The sequence below is a fragment of the Magnolia sinica genome, chromosome 17 (assembly GCF_029962835.1).
Source record: "Magnolia sinica isolate HGM2019 chromosome 17, MsV1, whole genome shotgun sequence".
Lineage (NCBI taxonomy): Eukaryota > Viridiplantae > Streptophyta > Magnoliopsida > Magnoliales > Magnoliaceae > Magnolia > Magnolia sinica.
Window position 1 is genome coordinate 63171573 of NC_080589.1, and position 12439 is coordinate 63184011.

At 41.3% G+C, this 12439-nt stretch overlaps 1 protein-coding gene across 5 annotated transcripts; it reads left to right on the top strand.

Moving 5' to 3' along the window:
• Positions 1 to 613: 613 nt before the first annotated feature.
• Positions 614 to 5864, top strand: LOC131231577 (5'-3' exoribonuclease 2-like). Of its 5 annotated transcripts, none has more exons than XM_058227826.1 (8): positions 614 to 741; positions 843 to 962; positions 1063 to 1125; positions 1375 to 1443; positions 1540 to 1641; positions 3518 to 3601; positions 4588 to 4639; positions 5596 to 5864. In XM_058227826.1, the coding sequence occupies exons 1-7, from the start codon at positions 670 to 672 to the stop codon at positions 4609 to 4611; spliced, it is 534 nt and encodes a 177-aa protein (XP_058083809.1). In that variant the 5' UTR covers positions 614 to 669; the 3' UTR covers positions 4612 to 4639; positions 5596 to 5864. The 5 variants fall into 5 exon arrangements, with proteins under 5 accessions (XP_058083809.1, XP_058083808.1, XP_058083807.1 ...); XM_058227825.1 differs by having other exon boundaries at positions 5604 to 5864; XM_058227824.1 differs by lacking the exon at positions 4588 to 4639.
• Positions 5865 to 12439: the final 6575 nt, after the last annotated feature.

The following is a 12439-nucleotide window of genomic DNA, read 5'->3' on the forward strand; positions in this document are numbered from 1 at the left end:
GCATGTATGTTTCTGGATCTGTTCATCTATTTGTACATTTAGTTTTCTTAGCTTGATTCTATTGCCACTTTTTTTTGTCATGTCTTCTATATGGAACTAATTAGCACAATATGATCCAACAGTCTATCCTAACACACCCTCACTGCCTAAGCAATACAAGCACATCACCACAATATGATCCAACAGTATCCAAACACCACAATACAAGCACATCAATTCTTTTCATTCCAAACCAACAGTCACCGACGTCCTCGACTTCCCAGACACATTCACTGAAAAAGAAAAAACCTTAGGCGAAAAAAGAATGTGAAAATGCACACAGATTGCTGAGGTGCCATGATTTGTCATTGTTGGTGTATCCATGGTTCTGATAATGAGCCGCAAGACTAGTCTTCCCACAACTCATTGCAGCTTATGATTTTGCAAACCACATGAACCAACTAGTCCATTCATCTAGAATACGTTCTTCAGAAAAATGTGATTACAATTAATGGTTGAGATTGTATGCAACAAGATGTCCCACGCAACCGAATTCGATCAACCTGCCAGGCAACCGCAAACTACAACAGAGCTCCATATCTATAGCTTGCAACTCTGCTCTACTGGCCCAGCCGTAATTAGACGTCTTTGAGCTGCTGAACCGAACTGATTCTATTGCCACTTGTATGCATGCCATCATCAGCTCTTCATTATTACATACACCTGAGATTGAACATGGATCCAGGGTGGCGTGGCATCAAGGTACACATAAAAATCTATCTGTTACCATTGATTTATTCTCTCCTATTTCTTCTTTGGCTCTGAAATCTTTATGCAACTCTGACTACATGAGAATTTCAAAGGTTATTCTTTCTGATGCCAATGTGCTGGGTGAGGGGGAGCACAAGATAATGTCGTACATTCGCTTGCAACGAAATCTACCAGGGTTTGACCCGAATACACAACATTGCTTGTATGGGTTGGTAAATGTCTCCAACTTTTATCTCAGATATCTAGCTGTTTGCAAGCTTTATGTTGATTTTCATGGCTTCTTGACATGACTTTCTGCATTTGTCATTTCAGGATGCTGACTTGATCATGCTAGCACTGGCTACACATGAAGTGCATTTTGCAATTCTTAGAGAGGTTGGTATGTTAGAAGCTTTGCTCTTTAAATTTTGGTCGGTCGATTCCGATTTGATGCTGGATCATTCTTTGGTGAGATTCTGGTGTCTAAAATTCTGTCATCTCACTATGAAATGTATAGATGGTGGATTAGGTTGTTTGTCTTGGGCCACATGATTTTGCCCTTTATTTAAGTCATTAATATCCCTAGTATTTCAATATCTTGGAAACACATCTCACATTCAAAGCGTTTTGGGATCCATTGTGCAGAGAATATCAAAATGGGAGCTGATCGAGGTTGATCCGTTGCCAATTACTCAATTTGATAATAGATACAAGGTACAACACTTTCGTAGGGGCTCAATTTCGTTGCATTTTCTCATGAATGAAATGTTAGTATTGTTTACTATACTATGTATTCTTCTGTTGTTTCAGGGCCGATGTCGACCTCATGGGACTGATTCATTACCAAAAGGTATAATCCGTGAGACCTCCAACTTAGAGATGCGACCATTATGGGGTTTCCCAAAGAAAAAGGTGTGTGAAACAAATGCAAATTTCAATTGGTGATGGAACCAAAACTGAATTTCTATTTTCCTCTCTTGATGCTCTAGCTGCATGGCCTTTGGACTTTTTTTTTCACATCCTTGATATGGTTCTCTTGTTTCAATTTGTGGATCAGCATGTGTATACTTCTTTCTTTTTTGTAAATTTCCTGATGAGTAAGACTTTCTTAAAAATTTCTAATTTTTTTATGCTGAATCTAGGTACATGGCATTGTTTATTGTCTCACTTGTTTGTTATGTGGCAACATTTTCCTTCTCGGGGCTGCTCTTCCACTGGTTTACTCCCTCAGGACATGATTGTGGTCTTAACACCTTCTTTATCGTTATGACTTTGATTCTAGTTTTCATTTTTGCTATTGTGGCAATGCATCCAGCTGTAAGTTGTTACCTTTTGTATCTAAATCATATGGAACATTCTTTTTACCCAATTTTTTTTTATCTGCTGTACTTGGAAATTTGGGCTATTCTGATCACCCTGTCAAGCTTTTCATTGACTATTTAGTGTCGCACATATTACTTATAGTGCTTTTCGAATAATATAACTTTAATATTCTTGGCCTAATTATGGCTGTGAAGTTGATATGGGCTTGAGGATGGTTATAAATTGTTGCTTTTTTGTCTTTCTGATGATTCTGTTACTTGAGTATTTGGTGGATTATTTGCTATCTTCTCCACTGGCCTGCTTTCTGTCTTGAAAGTTTTCGAGTAGTCCCGATTGCATGTGTAGCTATAATAGATTCAAAGGTTGCTGTGGAAAAGTGTGCTATAAAAGAAGTGTCGTTGTTTATCAATGCTTTTTTTCTTGAATAATTTCATTTTTATTTAAATAAATAAAAATGCTATTCATCGTTGATTCTTCACCATCCCTTGTAAATGGATACACAGTCAAATATAACACTAGAGTTATAGAGGGAGTCCAATACTCGACTAATACCCTGCAACTACATCTGTAGCGAATGTATCTAAAATCAAATCTTGCTTACTTCCTTGTGAACAAGATGCCAGGAGATAGCCAGCCACTGAGTTAGGTCATTCAAGACACTAATCTCCAGTCCTCAGAAGCCACAAGTCCCTATCTGATAACATTCATCAATTCCCCTTGCTGAATACGAGGACATGTGCGTACCGCATAATTAGTAACTGGTTCTAATAGGACCTAGAACAGAACTTTTCATTTTCATCAACCAAAAATACAAAAATGAGGAATGTCGTTCCAGACATGCCAGAATCATCCTTGAAGGGTCTTGCTTATTGCCAGATTATTAATTCAAGGTTCGCAGATGTGCAATGAGTATGCTCCTGCGTTTTGGTGTTTATACGTGAACCCCAGAACCAAAATTGTTACACAAATACCTAGACAAGTATCTTATTTCAACTATCACTTTCAAATGAAGCCTTGTCTCTGTAATTGTTTCTTCTGAAGTTGCAATTCTAATACTCAAGCTTGGTTTGGCTAATGTTTAAGACCCCGGTTCTAGAGCCTTCCTCTAAAACTCCAATTTAGCATTTGCCTCCTTGGTCTTGTCCACCAACACCATGTCATCTACAAAAAACATACACGCAGGGACCCCATCTTGGAAACTAGTGGTTTATTTATCTATAACAATTGCAAAAAGGTAATGGTTTGATGCACCCTTGATGAAGAGCCACTCCTACTAGGAACTCGTCATACTCGTGAGCATTCTCGCTCTTGTAATAGCCCTGGCCTCATATATGTCTTTAATGATGTTGATTTATCTTCTTTGGACCCCTTTCCTCCTCATCACCTCACCACATAGCCTCCTTAGGTACTCTAGTGTTGGCAAAACAGGTTTTCATATTGATGTCTTCTGATATTTTTGAATCAGGGGAACGCGAAAGCTTCGAATAACTTAGTGGCCATTGCAGTTGGAATAAAACAAAAAGAAAATGTGAACCAGATTGTTGAAAAGGTATGTAAGGCTTCAAGATCTTTTCTCTAAGAGTACAAGTATATGCAAAATAACAATCCACTTAGATATGCTTGGTCCTTGAGAAACCAGATTATTTGCAATATGGATGGAGCTTGACTGTCACAGTGAAGAGTTTGATATCTAGCTCTCTTCTTAAATGTATTTCTTTTTGTTTTCTTTTTTCCATGATTGTCCCTGGTTAGAACAAGGCCTTAACCTAGACAGTTGCAATATCTGATCTGTAATTTTTTTTTGGCTATGGCATTCCATGGCGGGCCCAATGGATGGCCGAAAGGGATCTTAAAGAGGCACAAGAGTGTCTCTCTAGGAGTTCTATATATCCTGGATATTATAATCTAGAGACACAAGAACCTTCCTAGAACAAGCTATCCATACCCTTGTACTCACATCTTTGCACTCTTGAACTTGTCCTCTTGAGAATGTTTTTGTGAGGCATATGGATGTCCACACTCTGAGATTTGTTCAACACTTGGATGTGCAAATATTTTTGGTGAATTTTGGATCCATTTAAAGAAAAATAGGTCCAATCATTCTAGTTTTGGGACCTCTCTTGGATTTGTATTGTTCTAAAGAATTGCATTGTTAAGGTTATGCTCCCATTCGGTTGATTGCTCCAAAAATAGAAATTATAAGAAAAATGGTCTATTATTAGATTATCGGAATCGTCTGGTTGGTTAGGATTCTGCACTGCAGCCTGCAAAGAGTTTGATTCCTTCATTGTTCATTGTAGACCTACAACAACTTGTTGTATATGATCTTCTTCAAACGCAAAATTCTATTTATTTGCAAACTAACCAAGTTATCTTTAGGTTGATTTTATGGGTTTATGGGATGGGTGGATGGATGGGTTGCATTGATGAAGCCAAGACTGTGAACTTGCATGCCTGTTGCTAAATTTATTCCTTTTACTGAAAGTTTTATGTTGCTTGAAGTCCAATGTGTGATACATTCTTATTCATGACCAGGGAAGTGGATCCGTGTACCAGTGAGCGGAGGATCCTATTTCGCACCCAATATGTAAGCTATGTAACTTCCTGACTATGTTGCACTGATGATTCATTCCAGGATACACAACACAATTCATCCCCACCACATCAGTATTAAAAGTAGTTATTTTAGTTAGGAAATTAAGAATAAAAAATCCCTAAGAGTCATTGACACATACAGTGCTTTTTGAATTTGATGGTTGAGTTAGATGGAATTGGTATGACTCAACTTCAGTTTTCAGTTACGGGCTGGTATTTTTTACAGTCTAAACCATCACTTAGAAAGAGAATTTCAACTAAAATGGGTTGCATGGGAAATTCACATGCAACCCAGATCACATGGGTCATGTGTCTAAGCATGGGTCATGTGTCTAAGCATATAAGCCTTGCATACGATGGACTCCACCCTGAGTCACCAGTCACAAAAATCAGGCCAGTCTGCTCATGAGGGCCGGTCACCTTGTACAAGAAGAATGGACAGTCTGATTCAACATACAAATGAGTGCCTATTTGTTGAGAGGACCAGTCTGATTTTTGCATCAGGTCATCTTCATGGTGGATCCCACCATTTACAACTAGATGTATTACACTTGACACATTGGCAAATGAGCTTTGTAGCCTCTGAAGCTCACATGCAACCAATTGTATGCAATCATACAGGTGGTCAACCCCAAGTTGTTTCCAGCAGTAATGAGTAAATCAACTATATTATCATACCAGGTGATCGTTATTGTCTGGCCCACATTCTTTCATGGATCAGATCTTCTGCACATTTGACACATTGGTGGGAAAGAAATGGTTGTGATGAAAGTACACATGGAAACATTTTTTTAAAAAAAAAATTCTGTTGTTTCCCTTTTTTGTTGATCTTTACCACTGATTAGAGGACAAGACTGCCTTTCTTATCTGCTTTTTGTTATATATATATATATATATATATATATATATATATATATATATATATATATATATTGCTTATTCTTTAAGATTTGCAGCTTCGCCCCAATTTCTGTGATGCGTGGTCAAATTTAGCTAGTGCATATATGAGGAAAGGAAGACTTAATGAGGTAGCCTAGTGTTGTTGCCAGGCTCTTGCATTGAACCCTCGCTTGGTGAAATCCTTGTTTTGTTTTATCATTTAGTTTCCTTCTTTTATTGTAGATGCATTGAAATTACTATTTGCATATCTTCTCCTTATTGGCGGGTTGATGCTCATAGCAACCTTGGGAATCTAATGAAGGCACAAGGCTTAGTACAAGAAAGTAAGTCATAGTGGATTCGATACATTATTTTCATTGGATATTCTTTAAGACTCGAAGTAGAATTTGAGAACCATGATCCATGACTAGCAGTTGTGCTAGTAATGGTGTGTCTTAATTGTTCTAATAAGCTGTTTTAAAACTATTTCATGATTTTCTTTAATTGAATGAAGGATTGTAATTGTAATTGATTCATTGTTCAATGAATGAATGATGGTAATTGAAATGAATGAATGATTATGCAGGTGGTAATTGAATGAATGATTATAAATTTTTTTTTAATGTAAGTAATAGCTACGGATATTGACCGTAGCTGAAGGTTTATTCACGTTTTTTACCTACGAATCATTTCATAGGTAAACGTTTCGTCCACAGGTCGACGGTTTTTACCTACGTCCAATTTTGTAGGTAAAAAGTCTTGCCAGTGCCATCACCATATGTACCTACGAACAATTTCGTACGGAAAAGTCTTAACATAGTTTGTACCTACCAAACATTTCGTAGGTAAAGGTCTTAACACCATTTTCACATACACAAACTTTCGTAGGTATAAGTATTAACACAGTTATTAGCTACGAAAACATTCGTAAGTAAAAGACTTAACACAGTTTGTACCTACGAAACATGTCGTAGGTAAAAGTTTTAACAAAGTTTGCATCTACGAAGACGTTCGTAGGTAAAAGTAAAGTCTTCTTTTCGTAGGTAAACGTTTTCACAAAGTTTTTACCTACGAAACATGTCATAGGTAAAAGTTTTAACAAAGTTTGTAGCTACGAAACCGTTCGTAGGTAAAAGTCTTAACACAGTTTTTACCTACGAAAAACTTCGTAGGTAAAAGTCTTAACAAAGTTTTCAATTTCGTTGGTAAAAATCTTACTATTGCCGACGATGACATTTTTTGTCGGTAAAAGTCTTTAGCCATGGCTTTTTACTAACGAATTTGCCGATGAAATTTTTCGTAGGTAAAATTCTTTGCCTACGAAATAATATCATTTACCTACGAAATTTTTCGTAGGTAAAAGTGAAATTTCTTGTAGTCTTTGTGGGTCTCACGTGAGATCCAAACTATCCAAATAGTGGGACCCAGATCCATAGTTCACGTGGTAGACAATGAAAGATGCCTCTTTTCAACGATGAGATCTTGGCATGTATTCCCTTGTACGGGTGGCTAATAGTGATGTGTGAACGTCAGTGGGGTCCATGGGACCCATCTATGCCGTCCATCCATTTAGATGGGCCCCACCATGATGCATGCCACGTATCCACTGTCCTTGGATGGTGGGACCCACATCCATGTGAGGCCCTCTTTGATGTATGTGGTTGTCCAGGCCGTCCAAGGGCCTGGACGTTGCTTTGATATATAATATATATATTATATTATATATATTATATATATTATACATTCATGATGATGGGCCCTACGTGGCACTCACCTCTCCCTTTTAATGCAGAAAAGCTGCATGTACAGCAGCTAACATTTCAATATATTAAATATATGTCTTTTATATTACATGTTGTGGTGGGCCCTACGTGGGACCCACCTCTGCTCTTTTTAAAGGAGTTGAGGCTGTACGTACAACATCTGTGTAGCTGCTCCCTTGGCGTCAGATAGGTCCGTGGGACCTGTTGCACGTGTGGATACAATCCACACCGTCCAGCTCTGTGGGTCCCACTACTATTCGACGTGTAGGCCCCATCAGGATGTATGTGTTTTATCTTCACGGCCTACTGTTTGGGTGGTGGGGCCCACCATAACACATATGTTGTATCATATGTTGTATCCAAACTGTCCAACCATTTGTGAGATCATTTTATGGCATGGGATAAATGAGTGCGATCCAAAGTTCAAGTGGACCCTACCATTTGCAATAATAATGGGGTACAGTGACATCCACCGTTTAAAACTTCTTAGGAGCCACAGTTGTTCCCACCCAAGTTGATATTTGGTTTTCACTTCATCTATCTCTATGCTAACTTATGAATAGGTCGGATCTCAAAATACATAAGGGTGGGCCCAATTTGACATACATTTGGCCCATTGGTGCGGCCCAATTGATTCGGCCCATTCGATTCGGCCCAATTGATTCAACCCATTTTATCGGCCTATTTGAATCGACCCATTTGAATCGGCCCATTTGATTCGGTCCATCGATTCGGCCCATTTGAATCGGCCCATTTTGATTCGGCCCAATTGATCGACTCATTTGAATCGGCCCACTTGGTCGGCCCATTTGAATCGGCTCGTTCAAATCGGCCCATTTAATCGGCCCGGTGAGATGTATGTGAGGCCCATGAGCGAGGCCTAATGTGATGTATATGTGGCCGTTACATTGTGTATGAATTCTTTATGTAGGCCACTCCTTGGGAGCAATGTTGGTTAGACGTCCACATTGGTGGGCAATGATGGTTAGATGTGCTCATTGTGACCTTCCCTAGGCCTTGTTAGGCTCATTCTCTTCGTGGGTTAACCCAAATAAGTGGGCCTCATTCGTCGTATGCGATTATCGATTCCGATATTCGATTCTGATTATGAGTATATGACAACATAACATCATGATACATGTTCATACGCATCATCTGCATGCTTGCAATGAGATGAGTGATTGATCATAGCACATGTCATTGGGCAGATTGTTATGGACTTCCTGGTAAGGGAAGTTGCCCGCATGAGTGCGCGGTACGCACATGTTTGCTGTATGACTGGATTGCGTGATTCATGCATCTTGCATTGTGTGACATGGTTACTGTATGCCCTAATGACATCAGGGTCGTAGCCTCCACAAGCGTATCATGGTTGGCAGGATTGGATACCAGAAATCTTGTTCTATATGGGGTGCTATAGATATCTCTGGGTGAAAGTCCTTAAACTCTTATGGTACCAGGAGGTTTCTCCAATATATAGACCGAGTGGGTGCATGAGCGTCTAGTGCCGATTACCAAAAGGCCGCTCTTTCCACTATGTCGTGGTCGGTTGGAAGGGGGTGCGGCCTTACCCGCAAGAGAGGAAGGGGCAAAGTTAAGCTAAGTTTGACCAGCTCGAGAAATGGGTCCGCTATCCACGAGCCGAGGGCCGCACCAGTGGGCCTCATATACATCAAGTGGACCACGTCCATGGGCCGCACCAATGGGCTTCATATACATCGATTGGGCTGCATCCATGGGCCGCACTAATGGGCCTAATACATATCACACCGCACCAGTGGGCCTCATATACATCAAGTGGACGGCGTCCATGGGCCGCACTAACGGGCCTAATACATATCACAATGGGCCTTGCCCATAGGCCTCATATTCAAGCAGGTGGGCTCTACACATGGGCCTCATCATATCAAGTTGGGTCGTGTTAATAGGCCACACCAATGGGCCTCATGTACAACAAGTGGGCCGCATCATTGGGTCGTACTAATGAGCCCCATAAATATATCAAGGTAGGCCTCACAGATGGGTCACAAGTATATCAAGGTGGGCATCTCAAATGGACCACAAAATACATCAAAGTGGGCTTGACGGATGGGCCACAAAGTACATCAAAGTGGGCCTGATGAATGAGCCACAAAATACATCAAGTGGGCCCGACAAATGGGCCACGAAATACACCAAAGTGGGCCTATTCACATGGGCCATATGTACATCAAATGGGCTACAACAATGGGTTAAATCAACTAGGCCAAGTCGAATGGGCTGAGTTGAATGGGCCTAGTCGAATGGGTCGAATCAAGTGGGTCGACTCGAATGGGCCGAATCAATTGGCTGATCAAATAGGCCACGTCAATCATCCATCAATAGAGATCATTACAGAGCATTAAATGAATGAATAAATAAATAAAATGAATCTTATCAAAAGATCATCTGGACCATACTACAACTAACGGTGGTGATATTAATTTCCCACTTTCAAATCCCAGTGGGCCCACCACAACATTTAATTTCCATCCAAACTATTCTCATGGTCATAAGAGCCTAGGGAGAAACAAATATCATATTGACCTAAAGCTTTTGTAACCCAAAGGGAGTTTCAATGGTAGGCATTCACTCCACTTTTTTCTATAGTGTGGTCCACCTAACAACTGGATCTGTCTCATTTTTAGTCTCAAGCTTGTAAGACAAGCTTGCCAAATGGTGGATGGTTTGGATGCAACACATGCATCATGGTGGGGGTCCACATGAACTATGGATCTGACTCATTCTTTAGCTCATGTCATAAAATGAGCTTTCAAAATGGGTGGACAGATTGGATGCAACACAAGCATCATGGTGGGGGTCCACATGAACTATGGATCTGACTCATTCTTTAGCTCTTGTCATAAAATGAGCTTTCAAAATGGGTGGACAGATTGGATGCAACACAAGCATCATGGTGGGTCCCACTGTCATTGGACAGTATGAATAAAACACATACATCATTATGGGTTTCCACCGTCCACCTGGAGGGTGGAAATAAAACACAAATATCATTGTGGGCTCCACCGTTCCCCTGGACGGTGGGAATAAAACACATATATCATTGTGGGTCCCACGTGGGGCCCACCATAACATTTTTTTCCATCCAACCTGTTGAAAGGGTCACATGGACCTAGATGAATAGGAAAAACAATTTCATATTAACTCAAAGCTTCTGTGATAACCCAAAAAGGATTTCAATGACAGACGTTAAATCACCGCTGTTTCCTATGATGTGGGCCACCTGAGTCCCAGATCAGGCTGATTTTTGGAGGGGGCCCACTTCAGGAAGGGGCCCGCCCAATGAACGGTGTGGATAAATAACACGATCATGGTGGGGCCCATGGTTGGGACCGTGGGTCCCTGCTCGTCCGCCCGCCAGCGAGCAGGCGCGGCCTGCGCCTCTGACAACAGCAATGTCAGCTGCTGCATGTATTTTTTTTAAATCTCTTTCTTTTCTGATTTTTCATACGTGGGGGCCGCATCAGGTGAATCCACCTTGTCCACTGGCTCCCATGGCTCAAGACAAGCCAAACAAGCCCAATATTCGATATATTTTGGTGTATAGCAACAATAAGGGGTATTTCAACGGTAAACATGTCGTTTGCTATGCTATGGCCCGCCCGAAAGTCAGATTGGCCCCCTTTTTTGGCTCAACGCCTAAAATGCTTTAAGGAATGGAATGGACGGCTTGGATTTAAAACACACATCAAGGTGGGCCTGCATGGGCAGTCCACCCCAAAACTAAGGAAATCTCTCCTTTAAAAAAAAAACAATTCACGTCCAGCGTCCCTAGACGCTGATGGCTTGGCCATAACACATATACATGTAAGGTGGGCCCCACGTGGACGTGGCCCACCTATATAATTATGATGTTTGTGTTTTTCCCATTATCAAAGGGTAGGGCCCACATGGCTTGGATGGCCATGGGGTCCTCTTGATGGACGATTAGGACACCACATACACTCATCATGTGGGCCACACAATGATCAAAGAGAGGGAGAGAGAGGGAGAGAGAAAGAGGAAGATCGAGTGATGGAGGGACCCCGCCACTATGGGCCCTCCCTTGCATGATTTGAAACATACATCAAGTAGGTCCCAATACATGTGGGCCCATCAAATCAAAGATCAACGGTGGAGATTCCGTCTCCACCAAAATGGAAGGTCTAGATGACCTCTTTCAAACTTAGAAAGTAAACATCATGATGGGGTCCATGGAGAATGGCCCCATCATGGAATGATCATGATAATCAAGGTGAGCCATCGGCCACATCTTAGGGTCCAAAGTGAGATCCATACCATCGATTGGTAGGCCTCACTTGGCCCATCATAAAAATATGAAAACTAGCCTATAGAAGCACCCACCTTTGATCTTCTCTTCCTTCATCCACCTATAGTCTCTAGAGCTCTAAGGAAATGATTCTGACTGTTGAGATGGACTTTGAATGGTGGAGATGGGAGGTAGGAAGGTGGGCCACACTAGCTCTCTTATGGGGAGCTTGGACGTGCGTTGTTTGGAAGGAAAAATGAGAGAGAGAATGAAAGAGAGAGAGATGATGGGAGAGGAGTGATGGGGTGTGTAAGAGATGAGATGGAAAGGTTGACTTTGGGGATGGTGTAGTGTACTTGGGGGATGGGATAGGGTACTTGACTTGATGGGTGTACTTTGACAAGTGAAGTGATTGACGTGATGGATTCTCTATGAAATTGTAACACGCGGCGTTTTCCTCAAACTAAACACGGGTCTACATCTCCTAGCTTGGGTATCGTCTTGACACATGAGACGCAGCATCAGAACCGCGACAACGGCGCGATCGCAATAATACAAGTCTTAGGCCGAGCCGACTCAGATTGACAGGATGTAACTCAGGGTCGCGTGCAAATGCCGATTATAGGTCGTCGGTTGCCAGAATTCGACCGAGAGGACTGGGGAAGCCTACGGAACGGTACGGGCTAGGATACGGGTCTTACAGCCTCGCTCAATTTTTAGGTTTCCTCGCTCAATTTATAGGTTACCTCACTGAATTTCTAGGTTTCCTCGCTCAATTTTTAAGCTCCCTTGCTCAACTCCTAAGTTGCCTCGCTGAATTTTTAGGTTGCATCGCTCAATTTCTAGCTTCCCTCATTCAATT